Below are 20,279 nucleotides of genomic sequence, written 5' to 3' on the forward strand. Positions count from 1 at the left end.
TGTAAAATTACCGAGAACCCCTTGTAAGAGTTGTATTTTCTATATCTGATTAAGAGTATTTTTAGATGAGTATACACATGATACTACTTTACGAAAATCTGTGGCTACAATTCTAGAACTGTTTATCATAAACCTGGTCTTTCATGTGTTGAATTTGTTGTATTGAGTTATAGTGAGGACCTGAATCACAAACACACGGACACACATGCAGACAGACACACACACACAAATACACAGACACAGTGGGTGGAGGAAAAATAAGGGTTTTAATACTGGCCCGAAGAGACAGTACACATGATTAACTGACAGCCAAAACATCAGCTCGTGTGTCCCTGTGTGCACTGAGAGCAAAGGAATCTTGTACAGCACTGATCAGCCACACTGGGTCCCACATCAGACTTATTCTAACTCCAGCACCACCACTGTGACCCTAAGGAGGTACAGCGCACCCCCAAGTGTTCAATTTAACACACCTGTCACTGAGAGACTGTTATACTACAATCTGACTAGATATTAAATGAGTCAATAGACCTTGGAATATTTGAAGATATAATTAGAATTAAGCTGATGTTTTTGTCTGGGATTATTGCAAATAACCAAATATGTAGAAAGCCCCAAGGATTTGAGTTTGTTTGTTGGGTTTTATTTATTTATTTTTTGAGTCAAATTTATTGTCAGAGTCATGAAACATCTAAAATAGGAGGATTTCATGTAGCAAAAAGCTGCTTCCTTGAAGATTGAATGTCTAAAATCCCAACCTTTGTGTGTAGAAGATAGGAATTAATACAGGGACGAAATAAATCATTTTACGTATAAGCAATTTTGAGGCTCTAAGCTTTCCAACATCAGTGAGCTTCTGTTGAAGACAGGCACAGAGTTTCATCTTAGCATCTTGTGCCTCTAACAGTGAGAGGTAGAAGACTCTGGTCACTGGGAAGGTGGAGATATTAGGGACTGAAGGTAAGTATCTTCTTTAAGAAAAATAACAAAAATGAGAAGACAAAAAAAAAAAAAAGAAATGAAAGTATTTACCAAGAATCAGAACAAGAACAAGTCACAAGGCTTAAAAGCTAATACATAGAATTCTTACAAAAGTTGAAATATGACTGTGTGACCCAGTTCTATCCTTTGTCCCTCAATTTTTATAGCACTGCCTTTGATTGCCTAACAAATTATGATAATTTTGTGATATAATTTTTCTATGAAGAGAATAGAAAATTTGTTCTAGCTTCTAGCATGCCTGATCTAATTTGAGTTACTGAGAGCTCAGAAAAGTGTTTTAATAGCAAAGGTGCATTACTGCTAATGGCTTGTACACCTGTTGTTTGTTAATTTAAATCCATATGAAATTGCACAGCACAGAGACTAAGCCCTGTCGTTGTGAACATTATTACACAGATAGAGTCAGGCTTTCTATATTTCCATCTTGCTTCCTCTGACCATACATATTTCCCATCAAGAGGAGCAGGATATGGGCTATCTTTCTTGCCCCTGCTTTTTAACATATTAAGATTTTGTGCAGTGGGCAAGAAGGAAAGAATGCTCTGGAAGCCATAGTTATACCAGAATATCAGAATGCCATAACACCATGTAGAAGCAAGTATGAATCATCTAAATAATTCCAGTCAAGCTATCCTGAACGTATCCTAACTCGGCTCTCTCTAGCTCAATTCTAGAAATAATCAACAGCCATTAAAATGCTACCCAAGACTACACATCATTCCTGAAGAAGCTGGGGAGTGAAGAAATTAGCAGATGGAACCTATGAAGTTCAAATATTTTACATTGTGCAATTGAAAACGGAAGCATGTAATAACGTCTCTAACCAAGTCCCTTCTAATTGCAAAAGGATCATTTCAGGCAGGCAGTTTAGAAACTGAAGCTTTTCGACATGAAAACAGATTGACTCTTCTGGCAACTCATGGCACTTTTACACTTTTATGTAATTTTATGTAACTTTACACTTTTATGTAATATAAATGTTAAATTAGTTCATGTCAACAAAGGAAAAAAGCCTACTTAACTTCGTTTTTTTAATAGCAGCTAGAAGGAGCTACAAAATTGAAGGCCCATATTTTCTCAAAATAATGTAAAAATATATATTTTTTAAAATTTTGTCCATGATTGAAAGTATGAATTTTTCTAGAAGGGGGGTATTTAGTCAGGCAAGAAATTTCATAGTGAGTAGGACTTACTTGACTGCTGGCCTCTCAGATGGATTTTCTTATTCTTGCCTGAGATTTTTAAACTCGTCCCCTCTGGTAATCAAAGCACCTGTAAAACCCAATGGTGCCCTGTGAATCCCAGCAGTGGGCTTATATGTCTCTATTCACTAGGGGAAATCCACATGCCCCTTTCTGGAGTTGGAGTCTTAGATACAAGGACTCAAATGCTGGACTTTACCACCAGACTTTCAGGTGAAAGAGTTGAGAGACAATAAAGCGCTATGAGGCAAACAATAGCCTATCACCCACAGAGCGGCGTCGCTTCCCTTAGGATGCTGGAATTCGGGATGCTGTACATGGAGATACTAGCCCTGGGGAGCCTGGAAGTCCGAGTTGGAAACAGACAGTATATCCAGTGTTTGTATGGTTGTTTCTTTCAAAACAATAACAACAACAACAACAACAACAACAACAACAACAACAAAAACCTCAAAAATCAAAAACAAACAAAAAAACGAAAGTGGTTATTTAAATTATTTTAGTCACTCCTGGGACTTCGTTAAAATATACAGAGCATTTTGTTGTTGTTTGGATTGGCTAAGGGAAAAAAAACATGAATTCCCCTTTGAAGGTCAGCTTTTCTTTAATATCTCATTGGTTCTAAACAGGTGCACCCCTTAGCCAGATGTGCTATCTGATGTCCATGATCTCAGCACTTAAATAGCTATGAGTTCTAGGTCATCCAGGCTACATAGTGAGTAGCACTAGCCCAGCCACTATTAAATAATGGGGAGGGGAGCTGTGGGGGGGGCAGCAGAGGCTGAGTTAGGGGGAGAGAGGCAGACGAAAGAGGTAACACTTGATGCCCCCTGTTCAGTGGGTACCATTGGCTACACTGATCCCACAGTTGAACTAAAATCATTTCAAGTCTCTGGCAAGCAGTTTTTGATGTGTTGCTATTTACAACTTGTAGTACAAAGAATGAGTCAGTGTAATATGATTAGAAAAATTGATGACAAACATCCCTCCCTGTGTCTGTGTTCACAGTAGAAAAGGGAGCCTTGCTTTATTAGGAAACTGCAGACATATCTCAGGACTAGAAAAGAAGTCAAGAGTTCTCTTTCTTTAGCATCATCTGGCAGTGTAATGAGCATTATTGATTGAACTGTTAGGGTCACCAGATTTAATATCAGAGCAGAGGACACCTTACTGAGGACGAAAAGGTTGTAGCTGTTGAGGAGGCAGGCAGTTAAATGAAATTGACTCTCCTTTTATATGAACCATTAGATCCAGTGGTTGGCCTTCGTGCCTACAGGTACATGCAAAACATTGTGCAGAACAATTCGCATCGACTCAGACGCTAAGTCCTTGTGAATATCCTGTCCAACTAAAAGTTAATTATGTAACTTCAAACAATTGGCATGGGAAGAATTCAGACGAGTTCTCCGTAATGAATATAAGGAGGCCACTTCTCCAGTTGCTTATTGAGATGTGTAAATAAAATTTTTATTATAAATATGGTTATTCAATTTTCTAAGGAAAAGATGTCTTTTATACATAGTTCACAATGCTAGGCTAATTTTAAGTTTAAATTCTTTATCATATATTCCCAAACATGTGGTCCTGTGGCCTATTTTTTCACTGTTAATTCTATCAAACTATTATTGTTGTCATTATTATTGATTTAATCTTTTTTATAGTGTAGTTGTTACCCTCTCTGAGTCTGCCCTGTGACAGTTCCTTATCTCATTCCTCCCTGCTCCCCCGACCCCCATCTCCAAGAGGATGTCCCCACCCCCACCCCAGCAGACCTTCACACTCCCTGGGGCCTCAAGTCTCTCAAGGGTTAGTTGCTTCTGCTCTTACTGAGGACAGACCAAGCAGTCCTCTGCCATATATGTGTCAGGGACCTCATATCAGCTGTGTATGCTGCCCTCTTGGTGGCTCAGTGCCTGAGAGATCTCGGGGTCCTGGGTTAGCTGAGACTGCTGGTCTTCCTATGGAGTCACCTTCCTCCTCAGCTTCTTCCAGTATTACCCTAATTCAGCCACAGGGGTCCTCAGGCTTCTGTCCATTGGTTGGGTGTAAATGTCTGCATCTGAGTCTTTCGGCTGCTTGTTGGGCCTTGTGAAGGGCACCCATGCTAGGCTCCCATCTATAAGCACTCCATAACATCAGTAATAGTGTCAGGCCTTGGGGCCTTCCCTTGAGCTGGATCCCAATTTGGGCCGATCACTGGAACTCCTTTCCCTCAGTCTCTTTTCCCTTTTTGTCCCTAGAGTTAGGGACATATCTGGGTTAGAGTTTTTGACTGTGGGATGGGAATCCTATCCTTCCACTTAATGCCCTGTCTTTCTAATAGAGGAGGACTCTACAGGTTCCCTCCTCCCACTGTAGGGCATTTCGTCTAAGGTTCCTCCCTCTGAGTCCTGAGAGTTGCTCACCTCCCAGGTCTTTGGTACATTCTGAAGGGTCTTCCCACCTCCTACCTCCTGAGGTTGCCTGTTTCCCTTCTTTCTGCTGGCTCTCGGGGCTTCTCTCCTACCCCCTTCCCATATCTGATCATGTTCTCCTTTTCCCTTCCCTGTCCCCTCTCTGACCCAGTTCCTTCGCTTCCTCTGACCCCCATGATTGCTTTCTTCTCTCTCCCAAGTGGGATTAAAGCATCCTCAGTTGGTCTCTTTGGCTGGTTTACCTTTGTGAGTTCTGTGGATTGTATTCTAGGTATTCTGTAGGTTTTTTTCTCTTTTTTTTTGGCTCATATCACCTATTAGTACATATCATGCATGTCCTTTTGGGTCTGAATTAACTCTCTAAGGATGACATTTTCTAGTTCCATTCACTTGTCTCCAAAACTTAAGATGTCCTTGTTCTTAATAGCTGAATATTATTCCATTGTGTAAATGAACTATATTTTCTGTATCCTTTCTTCTGCTGTGGGACAACTGGGTTGTTTCCAGCTTTTGGCTATCACAAATAAGACCCTCTGGCCTATTTTTTTAAAACAGGAATTCCATGTAAAGAAATCATCATTGTCTGGTTTCTGAGGACTTTGGTCATTCAGATTTCTCTAGGAGTGGATCAGTGAATCTGACTGTGATTTCCACTACCTTGGCCCACAGGTGTACCCTGAGTGTGACACTGGAGCAAGCCATCACTCTAGCAAGAAGCCACGGGCTCCCTCCTAGGTACATTATGCAGGCCACAGATGTGATGAGAAAGCAGGTGAGTCACTTTTCTGCCTGTCTTAGGGGAGATGTTTTCTAGGACCTGGTTTAGCTTTGGTCATTTATCAGATGTGGCACTTGTCTAGGCACATGACAAATGGGTAAGCCATGCTTAGCAAGCACGTTCAAGGAGAAAATAGTACAGACCCCTCATTCAAGGGCCCTGAACTTATAGGAAATAGATATCTGAGCTATGACCTAGAAGCAAAAGGGGAGATAGCCACACAAAACAAAAATGGACTGGGGCTCTTAACAGTAAGAAAATAAAGGATATGTGGTACTTCTATAAACTACAGACAATTTAACAAACCAAGGAAGTTGATTGGGGTGGGGGAGGCAAGAGAAGGAGGAACTGAGGACCCCCACTAGTTTCTGTGATCTCCCACAGTCTTCCATGCCATGATAAAATGGGCACATCATCCTGAGGAGTAAGTTCTCACCTCAGGATTCCTATTTGGGGCTGAATGCAAGCCTTTTAACTGAGTTTCCACCAGCAGAGACTGTACTGTCTTTGCATTATTTTAAACAGAATGAATTTCCTAAGCTGTAACCCAGTAGCATTTGAAGAACCAAGATAACATGATTATAAATTGTCTAAATTATTTTTTAAAATACACCAGCTTCCATAGTTCTGTCTAGAAAATGGAAAATAGAATCAAGCTAGTACAAAAGACCTTTAAGCAGTGATAAGACAAATGAAAGTCATCAATTTTATTTTTTTCTGTCACCTTCCCTTTGATCTGATGCAGCCAAGCTGACTTCTCTTGACTTTTTTCAATGACAGTGACCTCATTTGATATGCTTTTGCAATTATGACCACTTTATTCATCAAAACTTTACTCAAACAAATGAAAGCATTTTCAACCCCCATGGATCTTGTCCCCAGGATTTCACTGTGGAATGTCAAGCAAGCCAATGAATATTGCAGTCCTACTGAGTTTTCCTGCCTCACACTTCTGCTTTAGGAATCAAGGGTAGAAGATGACTGTGAGGAACTTAGAAGGTTGCACAGGAACCAGTTAAATTTTTAGACCCACCAGAAGCCTATGACATACTGTTGTCCAGCTGGCAAGTGACAAACACAGACACAATCTACCATATGTTATAGGAGGGACTTTGGAAGTAGATGTACAAATTCAACTTTACTAAACAAGCCCAAGTAAACTCTCACATCAGAGGTGGGATTTAGGTACAAAGGAATGAAGTCTTACGTTCTTTTCTTCCTCTACTCTCAGAGAGAGTACATAAGAGGCTTTGGAAATGTTCCCTCAAAATTATCACCTACAAGGAGAAGGAGCTAGCGTGAACCTCTTAAGAGCATTCCACGAAGGAGTTTATTCTGAGTTTATTCCATATGCATTCCTACCTGTGGGTCTGAGTAATGGCAGTCCTCTAATGTCTTCAATTATTAAAACAAAAGTGTAAATAGAGACAATAGAGAGAAAGTGAAGTTGATATTATCTATTCCCCAACTTCACTGCTACAAAGTTCATAAGCATGGTACACATACATAGTCTTGATAGTTGGTGTGTAAAATAAATCAGAAAAACCTGAAAACTGCACATTTTTCATTGCTCCTTTTTATCGCTCTCTCTCTCTCTCTCTCTCTCTCTCTCTCTCTCTCTCTCTCTGTCTCTCTCTCTCTGTGTGTGTGTGTTTGTCTGTATGTGTGTCTGTCTTTGTCTCTCTGTGTCTCCCCCTCTCCATGTGTGTCTCTGTCTCTGTCTCTCTCGCTGTGTGTCTGTCTGTCTCTGTCTCTCTCAGTGTGTGTGTGTGTCTGTCCTGTTTCTCTGTCTCTGTCACTCCCTCCTTCTCTCTGTCTGTTTGTCTCTGTGTGTGTATCTGTCTGTATATGTCTCCGTCTCTGTTTCTCTGTCTCTTCCCCCCTCTCTATGTGTCTCTGTCTCTATTTCTCTGTCTCTGTCTCTCTGTGTGTCTGTCTGTCTCTGTCTCTCCCCTTCTCTCTCTCTTTGTCTCTATCTCTGTGTGTGTGTCTGTCTCTGTCTCTGTCACTTCTTCCTTTTCTTTCTCTGTCTCTATCACTGTCTGTCTCTGTTTGTCTGTCTTTGCCTCTCTGTCTCTCTGTCTCTCTCTCTGTTTGTGTTGTGTTGTGTCTGTCTGTCTGTCTCTGTGTGTCTGTCTCTGCTCTCTGTCTCTGTCTGTCTTTGTCCCTCTGTCTCTCCGTCCTTCTCTCTCTCTCTCTCTCTCTCTCTCTCTCTCTCTCTCTCTTTCTCTCTCTGTACGTGTGTGTGTCTCTGTCTCTCTATCTCTGTCTGTCTTTGTCCCTCTGTCTCTCCCTCCTTCTCTCTCTCTCTCTAATTGGGTTGAAAGTAGGTAGTTTTCTTCCCTTGATATTGGTTCCTCAGCTCGAAGCTGTGTGTCCTACAAGCAGAGAGAAGGGAAGTCCTCATTATCTCTTCCCTGTAAATGATTGCAAAGACAGGGCTCCTCTTCTTGGGCACCAGACTGGTGGACTGATGCGCAGTACATCAGCCTGCAGGGCTCGGGTAAGCATCTTCCTTTTGCCATTCAGCAGTGGCAGGTGATGAATCAGGCGGTGGTGCTCTGGCCTCCAGCCAGTTCTCACTTTTCAAGGGGAAAGATTTGGCTGTTTAAACTTGACTCTGGGAGATACAGTGGTTAAACACCTTTATTCTTTATTAGGTTTCAAAGTGTTAGAACTACTTTGTTGTTGAATTTTGTCATGGTTGTTTATTGGGGCTTTGAGACAAGATCTTAATTCTGAATCCATGGCACTCATGAACGGAGCAGTACCATTTGAATTCAGTATTAGTACTGATCAACTCTGTGCTTGAGGGCAAGGCTTTCCACACCTCAGCTTTTTAGTGTCCTTGTGATTTGATCAGGGATAATAATAACACCTTATTGATGACTATGTTTCTTAAGACTAAGGAATCTATATATTTAACTCACTAAAAAGTGAGATGTCAAATGACCAGGTAGTTATTGTGAATGATTGTGATACATTTTTAAAGTCTCCAGAATAAACAGTGTAGACAGACAAAGGGACGAGGGAGGCTGTCTGGGCCTGCGGGTAGAGCATGAACAATGGTGTGAACAAACTGCAGACAAGCCAAATGCATGGGGAATTGAACAGACAAATCAACATAAAATGTGCCAATGGTCTTATCAATTAGACCAGTTATCAGATTTTGGGATAATAAAAAGAGTTCTATTAATGACTTAATAAAATGTCATGAAAGGGTACAGAGAATTATACATGAGTATTGTGCTCTAGTTTCTAAACATTTTTAATGTAGGTACGACTTAGACATTATAAAACAAAGTTTTGTACACACTAATATTGAAGAAACTAGTGATAATAACCTACACATGAAAAGGCGCGTTGCCACTGACAGAGAAAGTTACAAAGAGGGACCGAGGAAAGGCTGGAGTCGGATGTGCCCTGTGGTGTTTAGTGTCTCACTATGGTAGTAGATATTCCAACCTGCCATGTGCACACACAGATACGGGTGCACAGTAGAGACGGGTGCGTGTTTACTAGTAAACTAACCTTGTTAACTAACCTTGTTAACTAATAAAGAGTCAAGCAGCTTTTAATGGTAGCAATGAGCACACATAGTTTGTAGACCTTGGCTTATAAATAACATTTGGAAAGAAGGAAGACATGGAAAGAAGGTAGCTGGGAGGGGTGGTGGAGTGCCTAGTTACTGGAGGTGAGAAGATAAGCCTTTGGTCAGCAGACTGAAGAAGACACCAAAATAATGGTGCCTCGATGGGTACAGCGAACAACCAGAAAAAAGCAAACCTTCCCGTGTTCAACACCATCACAGTTTGAAAGAAAAATAAAACATATTTATATTATACCTCAGGATGACATTAATCCTTATCTGTGAGTTTCTGCTGAGGTAGATATATACTTAAATAAAGTATTTGGGAAATAAATAACTGACCTTGAAAGAAAATGCCATGCCATCACAATATTAATATGCAGACCAGACCAGAAAAGGAGCCTTCCTGAAGCAAGTGGTGGACCCAAGGATGAAGCACTGTAATTAATAGCTGTATGCTTGTGCTGATTCCTGGCTTTCATCAACCACACTTCAGGAAACTGTTAAGAAGGGTGGTGAAGTGTGTAGAAATCTATTTTGTTCTTGCAAATATTTTCTTGCAAATTTTTTTGTTCTTGCAAATAATTTCAAATATTTTGAGAGAATCTATTTTTTGGGATTTTTCCTGCTTCTTCTCTCAACTTTATTTAAGACAATATTTGGTGCAGTGGGTACTTGGAACATTCAGAGTTTTGTTTTGTTTTGTTTTTGTTACTGTCCTTTCTCTGATCCCAGAAGCAAACAATCATATTTGGTTCAATTGGGAATCCATTAGGAAGCAAACAGTGGTCGTAACTTCATTTCTGACATTGATTGGTCACAGGGTCCCTTTTATTGCTGAAAATGGATTGTCTTTATACAACCTTCTTTGAGACAAAACTCTTACATTTTATAAATCTACATCGATGTGGCTTGTCTAGGAATTGCTGTAGAGCCATTTAGAAGATATTTTCTTACAAAATGCTATTACATTTAAACTACCTATCCATCTGAAGAGATGCAGGTTTGACGCATGTTCTGTGAAAGTGTCTGGGCCTAGCATGTGCTTATAACCTGGTCATGTTCTGTTTTTAATGTTTAAATTACTAATTGCTTCTGGCAATAAAGATGTAAGATATGGGAATGAATAGGAAGCTGTTAGACTCTCAAATGAGCTAAGGCTGTAGGTTAAATAGCAAGTATTTGCAACAGTATATTTTAACTCATAACAGCATCAATTAAAAAAATGTTCATATAGTAGTTTTGGTTGTATTTCTTATTAATGACCCTTGATATTAAGTAGTATTAAAATGCCTTTAAACTCAGGTTTATTTTAATTAACTCTTAAAGCATTTTTGATTTTCCTGATTTTCAGGGTGCAAGAGTTCAGAACACAGCTAAGAACTTGGGGGTTAGAGACCGGACTCCTCAGTCAGCTCCGAGGTAAGTGTGCTACATCTATTCCTTATGTGAGGGCTTGCTGGCTTCTGCCAGAATCAGTCATGGCCTGTTATCTGCTCTAGTTCATGCACAGTGTCCTACTGGCACTAATTGTAAGCTGACTCTGGAAAACACTCAATGGTGAAGTTTGGTGAAGGGCCATTCATTGTCTCAGAAAGAAACACATTATTTTATTTTGAACATGAATTTTAAAAAACAGAGTTTACAAAAAATCAACTCAAAAATGTAATTTTTGCATGTCAACTGCCATCTACCCTTTCCACAGCTCCTCTGTGAATGTCATGTTCTTGCTTCTGCTGTTATGAATAACTCCTGTTTAGCTCTGAACGCTAGCTTGCATGTAATCTTCTGCTTTAAGTCATGGTTGAGTAGGTTCTTGTGAGGCTTCCTGAGTGTCACATGATAATGCCCCTTTCTATATTATGTTGCCATGTATTATTAGAGGGTTTGATCCTAAAATGGGTTCTCAGGAGACAGAGAATATACATTGATTTTATCAGTGACTACATAGTAGTCTTCAAATATCTAAATTAATTTCAAGACCATGTGAATGAATGAATGAATGAATGAGTGAGTGAATTGATGGATGGATGGATGAATCATAGAGCTTTTTGTTGGTTATATCAAATATTCACAGTTCACCAATTATAAGAAGGGACTCTAACCTAACTTTAAAGTGACTGAATATATAAAAATGCTTTTTGTTTGATCTCCATGATTAGGGTAAGCGATCATCTATCTTGAAGTGGGGCAATATTAAATAATTACCTAGACATTTGATCATGATTACATGTTTGCATTTAAACAAAAAGTAGGCCCCTTAAATGCTTTCTCAGGTAAGATGTCCTTTGTTTCTGTTTCTAACACCGTCAGCAGAAAGAGGAAGGTGATTACAGCCATTTATGAAGTTATACTTCATGTCGATAATCTACTTGGGAGATATGAGTGCTTTCAAAAGAGAAACCATGTTTCCCCAGTAGAAGTGGATGGGACTATCATGTAGTGGCTGCATTTATTTCCAGTGCTGACCTCTAACTCTGTATAATCCTCTAGTCTTGTTGATGGTATCATTCTTAGCTGGTTAGTCTTGAGGCTTGCTATTGCTAAGGAATCATTTCAAAAAAACATTCTCTTTTGTACCTTGAGCAGACACAGGATATTTGTATAATAGACCTGCTGAAGTGTTCAAATTCCAATAAGAAAACAAGGCAATAACTTTGCAAGGTGGTTTCAGCGAGAACCATTGAACACTAATGAACAACAGGGCTGGGATAAAGCTTTAGCATCTGATCAATAAACCAGTACTCTAGCTGAACATAGGACAACAAACAGTTGATGAATTTAAGCTTTCTCTCTGTTGGATTATCTTTAAAACACTTAAGATGAAATGTAATAAAATGAACCAGCCATAAAATTTATATGTTGTTCAAAGGAATAACAAGAGAGAAATAAAAATCATTTTAAATTTTTATTTACTATTTCACTCATTCTGCAGATATTTACTGAGTAAATACCATTTGTTTTACTGTTGCCCCAGGGAGAACAGAAACTCAATACAGAAGTGACCGTGGCCCTGAAGGATCAATGTGGAACTAGGCACATAACTCAGTGGTAGAGTGTTAGCACCTTCGCCTAGAAAGCACAAGGGCCTGGATGTGATTCCCAGCAAGCAAATACAGAAAAGAAGGGAAGAAAAGGAAGGAAGAAGGAGGGAGGGAGGGAGGGAGGGAGGGAGAGAGGGGAGGAGTAAAGGAAGAAAGGAGGGAGTAAATGAGGGAAGGAGGAAGTAAAGGACAGAAGGAGAGGGAGGGAAGAGGGAAGAGAGAAGAGGGAAGCGGAGGGGGAGAGCAGCAGTTTGTGGAGACACAGGGAATACAAAAGCTCCCAGGGCATAGGATCCCTCCTGACAGGAACCAGCACTTCCCTCAAAGACAATAAGCTAAAAGATAGACACATTTGGAACTCACAACCAAACTACCCATTGGCCAAGCTGGCAAAATATTTCTGGAAGTTTCATTCTTGGAGCTTCAGGGAGCCATGTGTACCTACAAGTTTATGTGGTTCAAACCTCCCAACCTAACTCCATCATAGTGTTCCTAACATACTCTTAGTTTACTCATTATTATTGATGCTCACTCAGCAAATATCCACTGATGTATATTGACTTACTGTTGTGTATCTGGGAGGGGCAGACCTTTTGGTGAAAGCAGCATGAAAAGATTCCCCAGTCTCTGTGACAAATGGGTGAGTGTGGTTAAGGATGCTAAAGAGAGGAGGCAGAAGTGGCTATGGTTATCACATAGGAAGAGTGGGCATGATTCATGGAATCACCAAGTCCTGAAGTTTAATGATTTTACATTGGTTGGTGGTAGGTGGTTGCTAGGGAAAGCCTACAGCTGAAGGGTGGGTTTCCTGAACACCTCTGCAACTTTACATTAGTACATTAGCACTTTGTTTGATATCTGTTAGGAATGGCCTTTGGCAATAAGATGTCAGATTTAAAAACAAAACAAAACAAAACAATGTGTTCAAGGAGCTTTCAGCCCAGCGAAATACAAAGGCAGATGAAGTCTGTCTGGGCATGAGAGGCAACACTGAAATGGGGCATGGTTAATGGCAGTCCTACCTAACTCTGGCTTTCCTTACAGCATTAATGATGTCAGATTACCATGTAAGGCACACTCCCTTATCTCTGTTATATCATTTGAAACAATTGTTCTATGAGAGTTTCACTCACTTTGTGCAATTTAGAGGTAACAAACATCAGTGGTTAAAACAGAAAGAAGGAAAAAAAGTTCTGAGTTCCAGCTCTGGTTCTCCACTTGACCTTCTGTAGTGATGTATGGTTGCTTGTACTCATGCATGCATGTGTGCTTATGTATGTGCATGTTTGTGTGCATGTGCATGTACATGTGTGTGTGGGGGGGTGTATGTGTATGTTTTCTGTCAAAGACTAGCTTTGTTACCAAATATAAATTGAGTCAGGCAGCAAGGTGTGGCATTGGCAGTTGGCTTCAGTGTTATAGCTGACAGGGGTCAACACTAAGAAGGACTAATGGGGGTCTGCCCTGATAGCAGTCAACTTGAGGTGCTGCCAATGGCAACTAGTGATTAGGGAAATTACACAGCAGACTCTTCTCTGATAGAACAAAATGTTATTAATTGGGACAGGTACTTCCCATAGCCAGAGAGAAACTCTGAATTATTCTCTTTAGGGGCTGGCAGGAAAGAGAAAATACACACACACACACACACACACACACACACACACACACACAGAGAGAGAGAGAGACAGAGACAGAGACAGAGACAGAGACAGAGACAGAGAGACAGAGAGTGAATGAAGCAAAAGCAGGCTCCAATAAGTTTATACACACATACTTACTTACAACAGACAGATAGATAGATACACATCTATATATAGAATGGACGGAACAAAGTTCCAACAAGCAGGCTCCAAGTACTTCACAAATACACATATACACAGTTATTGGATGGAGCAAACACAAACACATATTAATTTTTCTTCCAGGGTTTATACATCCTAGCAAATCTTTCAAGAGTATAGAATTACGTGATTACATCCTTTTTTCTTCTAGTGAATGGCTATGAAAAAATAGCATGTTATCTAATGCCTTTACTAGGGAAACCATCAGTACAGATCAAGAAAACAAAGTATTACCCAAGAATCCATTATATTTGTAACTATATCAAGTTTCTACTTGATATAGATAAACAAAATGTGAGTAAACAAGGTAATTCTCTCAGCCAGTTTCTCTTACTGGCAGACAGCAGATTGCCATTACAAAGAGATGATTAATTGTTTTATTTATCTTAAGACACAATTTAATAAAAATCTTAAAAGACTCACAATTCTAAACTTTTATATAAGTAACAATCAGTCATATCTACTTTAAACCCTTAGAAGATATAAATCATCAACATTCTTCACAAAAGCGTATTAGGAAGTGGAGGGCAAGAATGGGTATAAGAAATCACTCATCACTAGTCCAGCCTCAGTGAGAGTCACGTCAGCCAGAGCTGCCATTATTCTTGTTCCCTGACCATTAAAATTCCTAGCTTAACTAATACTGTTCCTTTCTGACCTTTAGATCGTTCCCTAAGATATTCTACATCAGAACTAGTAGCAAAAAAGACTAACAATTCTATTTTCCAAATGCTTTCTAAGGTTAGGAGTCATTGTTGACAATCTACGTCTCTAAGTTCTTTCCTAGGGTGGAGATTGAATCATAAATCTGCTCCAGCAGCAATGCCTGAAAGCATTGTGAATGCCAGAGATACTGCTCAGTGAAGGACTGGAAGTCCTCTTAGAGTTTTCATATAATTTTTAGGTAGGCAGCAGGCAGAGCAGAACTTCATAACAGCATGACGTCCTCGGGACATATAGCCCTGTGGGACACACCGGTCCAAAGCATACCCATCATGGCTGTGCTAACCAGTGGGCCACATACTATGAGTTCGAAAGCTGTTTGTCGTTCTTCCTGCATGGCCCTTGGCGTTTTCCTCTCTGAGTACCAATTTCTCATCTGTCAGATGGAAGAGTTGCCTTGAGAAACAGTGTATTTTAACCATGGGAGAAGCGTTTGCTCTGGAGCCCTGATTAGCAAATGTAGGAGTGTAGAGGACATAGCATAGATAGAGATGTTTGAAAACTCTGCTAGATGCAGAAATATCAACCCAACAAGGAAGAAGGGAAAGAGGAACCAGAACAGGCCCGTTAAGTGCACATGTGTGGGATAATAGTTTCACGTGCCAGGCGAGCAACCTGCCTCCCCACACCCCTACACACACACCAATAATTTAGTTTCCAAAAGCAGAAGCCATGGTGCAGGGTTAGCGTCCAACTCCTTACCCTCTATTACTTTCAAAATTCATCAGCCGGTGCTAAACTCCCAGAGCTGTCAAGTTTCCATTATAAGTGTGCCTGAACTCAGATAACCCCGAGTCACTTCCAAGAAGCCTCGAGACACAGAAGCTTCCCAGATCTGCAGCAGCCAGAGTTATTATTGCATTTGGTGACCACAGGGAGTAGCCTTTGCTCCAATTTGCAAGGCACACACTTCAAAGATTCGTCTCTGTTAGCATTGGTCACATTGGGCCCAAAGATGCAGAATAAGGTAATAGAATGCGAGAGGTTGGAGTTCTCCACGCACCCTCCCATCTCTGTCCTTGTTCTTGAGCCTCTGTGCATTGTTACTCACTAGGCAGAACAGCCACAGAAATAGGATAGAGAGAAAAGAACCTTCTGAATGTTCTATTTCCCCAGCCCCAGGAGGCAGTTTGAAGCAGCATCTTGTACTTTGGCTGCAGAAGAATCTTCAAACTACATCAGCTCAATTTAATATGTTCTTTCCGTTAGGAAGGACAAAACACACTTTTTTGTGTTCTCCTCTGTGGAGATAACCTGAGGGGCATATGCCACCTTGTGTGCCTGAAGTACGTATTTCAAACCTCCAAAGACAGTGACTTTTGGCTTCCAGACCAATCAAGTCCATTTTATTAGCCAGACTTACAGTTCAGCATTAAATCATCCTCATTTCTCCCCACTGGTTTAGAATTAGTGTGGTATTTTGTGTTTCAGATAGAGGAAATTTATAGTTTGCAAGTGAGTGACAATGCTTTTAAGTTCTGTTCAACTTACTGTGCAAGGTGAAGTAAATCTCCTTGGCTACCCATATTAGAATCTCTTTCCAAAAACTGCAAGATTGGGGTGTTCAGAGAATGAGTGTAGATTAGGAGTGGAGCACATGCTTAGCTAGTTTGAAAGTCCTGGATTCAATCCTTAGGACCCATAAACACCCCTGACAAGATGCACACACACACACACACACACACACACACACACACACACACACACACACACACACACACATGCACACATAAATGTACATATGCTTATACACATACTCACACTTGCATTCTGTATTTGAGATAGTAGCCTAATGTAGAGAGTAAGACAAGTGTAGACTTAATTCTTCTTAAGGAAAACAGGTAGAGTCCAAAACCCACACAATTTAGCTCAGCCTCTCATCTCTCTAGATCGGTGTTTTTCAACCTGTGGTTCTGAATATCTTTGGGGTGTCACATATCAGATGCCCTACATATCAGATATTTACACTGTGATTCATAACAGTAGCCAAATTACAGTTATAAAGAAGCAATGAAATAATTTTATAGTCAGGGTTCACCTCAAAATGTGAACCTGTATTAAAGGGATGCAATTAGGAAGGTTGAAAACCACTGCTTTAGATCTAGGGTAAGTAATCCAGAGGGCTTAGCGGTCACTAGCATTGACAGCATTTTTCTCCAGTTCTTGTGTTAACTGTTAGCTACTCAGGTCAACTTGTGTAGAGCTAATAAGTTCTCCTGAGCTGTTTGTTGATGCAATATGGGATCAAATAGCTAGGCCTAGGCTGTGAAGGAGCATGACCCAGCTTTTCCACAAGTACCATGAATTCTCTGGACCTGATGATCCTACTGACAGGTGATAGCTGGCTGGAGTCAGTCGTGAGTCCTTAGGAAAAGCCAGGTAACTAACTGAATCTTGAGATTTAGGCCTTGTGAAGCTGTACCTCCACAAGTGTGTGGTAAACTCCTTAGTAAATGTGCAAAACTTGTAGAAAAATCTGTAGATCCCCATGAGATAGAGACTACATCGCTGCAAGATAGTTATGTTTGTCAATGTGTTAATTATCTAATGACACTGCCTCTGACAACTCAGAGGAGGGATATTACCATCAGCAAAGTAAACAGATGGGCTGGAGCAGAGCAACAGCTTCTAAAACAGCAGGCTCTTACCTTGTGGTTCATGACCCCTAGGGTCAATTGACCCTTTCAAGGAGCCCCATGTCAGAATTCCTGCATAACATATATTTAAGTTATGATTCATAACAGTGGCAAAATCATAGTTATGAAGTAACAATGACATAATTTTATAATTGGGGGTCACTACAATGTGATGAGTTGTATTACCAGGGTGCAGCATTAGAACTGTTGAGAACCACTGTAAAAAGATAACGCTGTTAAATGACCAACCTTCTAAGCATTCACAGAGAAAGAGAAGTATTCTCTAAATCACAGGACCAAAATTTTAGATCAAGCTGATTTATATGCTATTTTCTGTGGTAGAATCAATGTAGTGATGACTGATGGAGTCAAGGAATTAGTGGTGATGTATTTGTTCTACCAATAAAAATATTCAGGTAAGGGTAGTGTAGAAAGTGATTATGATGCTGTCCCATTTCTTTTCTAGGTTGTATAAGCTGTGTGAGCCACCACCTCCAGTAGGAGAAGAATAAGCATTCCCAGGAGCCACGAGACAGATGCTTCCAAATGCTGGCCAAGTCAACATTCTCCCCTGAAGACAAAGAATTGCATATTTAAGAAGCAAAGGTTTCCCATGGTGTAAATAACTGATGTTTGGTTTGGATATTTATACTGGAACTAGAAGTTCCTTAAGACAGTTCAGCCTCACATTCTAGAAATATTAAAATTACAGATTCATATTAGCATAAAATTCACTGCTCAGATTTGTAGGAAAATATACAGAGATAAAAGATTTAACTATTTTGGTTCCTTTCTCATTCATTAATTATATTGTATTTGTTTTTAGCTTCCCTAGTGGTCAGATATAATATTGGTAGTTTTTCTTGAAAAAGTCTGTCACTAAAAATGATTGCCACACTCTGGAAACAGTCATACAAAAATGTTAAGAACAGTGTAGATGGGGAGTTACAGGTGTCCCATCTCCCACTGGTGCCACCTAGAAGTGCACATGTGGGAGGTAGGAACATACACACCTCCCTTTCTTCTAAGACTTCCTGGTAATGGAGAAAGCTTTGAGGTCCTGGTAAGACTTTTCTTACTCTTGTCATATGTACTCCCTGGCCATGAAAACACTCCAGCAGGCAGGTGCTTTTCTTGATCTCTTCAGTGAGCCACGAATCCTGGGTGATGTACCATTGATGGCTGTGTACAGGGAGTTGCCAGGTTGGGGAGATGAGAGGAGCCAATGAGGATGGAAAATAGCAAGCCTGTTTGACAACTCAACCCTTAAAAGAGAAAGATAAACTCGCAATTGTATGAAGTCGTCCTATGAGATGTCAGACCCTTAAAATAATACACCTTCGTGAGTATTTTTCTTTTTTTTTTTTATTTTTTTTTTTTGTGAGTATTTTTCTATCAAGTTATATATGTAAGATGTAAAAATAAATTTATTTGCTGTATTTCAAAGGGCCATTAGAAAAGAACCTTGATAATTTATGTATTCATTCTAAAGTATATGCAATATTTATCACTTCTGTGTTGATGTACTAACATTGTTTTGAGCACATAAATATATTAATATTGTTTTTAAATGTGTAACTTTAAAAATAATTAAAACGGCATTACTGTGATTATGATAGAGTTGTGCTTTGCTTAATGATATGAATACATTGTGCCTTTAGACCATATTATTATTGTACAAATGTCGTTGGGTGCACTTACCCAGACTGAGATGTCTGTGGCCTCATTAGATGGTATAGCCTATGGGACCATCTCCTACAGGTTGTCACTCACTGACCCAAAGGCCACTGTGCAGCACAGTACTGTGTATAGATATGGGCTAAGCACATGAAATCCTTACTTTAACTACAGTTTTGGCAAACCGTTATTCCATTTTACTTTATAAATCTCATAATGAATTTCAGACTATCATTAAAGCTGTCTTTACTGCCAGTGATATATTGAATTTAAAAATGTGTTTCAAAGGTATGGGATATATTTATCCCATGAGTTAAGATGAAAATTATTCAGCACAGAGAACTTGAGATTTTTTTTTATTCAGCAAAACTGTATGTGACTAATAGAGAAACCAATATGTTTCTAAAGAAAAGCCTTAGCATTTTGAATTTAATAAATGATGTGACCTGCATTTGCATATATACGACATCCACCCATAACTTTCAGGGAATTAATATTTTGCTGCCATCAGCACACAACCCTGAAGCTCTCATAGTTCAGGCTGTTCTGTCTGAGAGTAAGGAGAGCTGACTGACTGACTGACTAGGCAGACCCTTCACCCTGCTTTCCTGTTCTGTGCTCACCAGCCTCAGTAAGTTTCCATAGAGGCAAAGAAAGGGCTACATGAGGGCTACAAAGCATGCTTATATGTCCTGGGCATATTGTCTACTTTTGCATTATTTATAAATTAGTGTATATAACAGAATGTGGTTAATGTTATCTTTTGAGTTAAATATATTTGTGTACACAGCACTCACCAACTTTAAAAGTCGGCTGGTGGTTTATGGTAATGTCCATCACTGTCAATTTCATGGTAGTAAAGTCAGAGCTGACATGATTTAGTGTGTACTAAACGGCTCCCTTTACTGCCTACTCCACGTTTCCCTATTCCTTCTTCACGTGGTGGTGCAGCAGGGATGAAGCCTGGCCTTGTCTTATTACGTGCACTTCACAGTTCAGCTACAGCAGAGACTAACGGAGTGACTCGCCCAAGTTCACCTGACGAACATGGTGGGGTCAGATGATGAACATGGCGGAGTCAGAAGTTAATGTAGGAAATCCCTTTTCTTAATGATTACACTAATTTCATCTGCTAATATGAGAAGCATTATAATATTAGCAATTATTTTCTGACTAAAATGTTGGAGTTTTATAGCATGTATTGTCATTCAATTCTACAGACTATGTTGCAAAAGTCAAGTGGGAATATGCAGAACACCTTTAATGTATAAGAACTGTATTCTTGGCACTTCCCATTCATAATTGAAGAGGCCCCACATGTATTGCAAGCCAGGAGTAAGACATTATATAAAATTTGACTGTAATTTTAA

At 39.8% G+C, this 20,279-nt stretch overlaps 1 protein-coding gene across 1 annotated transcript in view; it reads left to right on the forward strand.

Annotated features, from left to right (window-relative positions):
• The window catches only part of LOC116903902 (phosphatidylinositol 3,4,5-trisphosphate-dependent Rac exchanger 2 protein-like), a 73,009-nt gene extending 54,554 nt beyond the window's left edge, over positions 1-18,455 (forward strand). Inside the window, exons 5-7 of the mRNA XM_032906673.1 lie at positions 5,288-5,390; positions 10,340-10,407; positions 17,699-18,455. Of these exons, the coding sequence (XP_032762564.1) occupies positions 5,288-5,390; positions 10,340-10,407; positions 17,699-17,744 (217 nt within the window). The 3' untranslated portion in view covers positions 17,745-18,455. The remainder of the gene's footprint in view (positions 1-5,287; positions 5,391-10,339; positions 10,408-17,698) is intronic.
• Positions 18,456-20,279: the final 1,824 nt, after the last annotated feature.

Source organism: Rattus rattus, chromosome 1, assembly GCF_011064425.1.
Source record: "Rattus rattus isolate New Zealand chromosome 1, Rrattus_CSIRO_v1, whole genome shotgun sequence".
Lineage (NCBI taxonomy): Eukaryota > Metazoa > Chordata > Mammalia > Rodentia > Muridae > Rattus > Rattus rattus.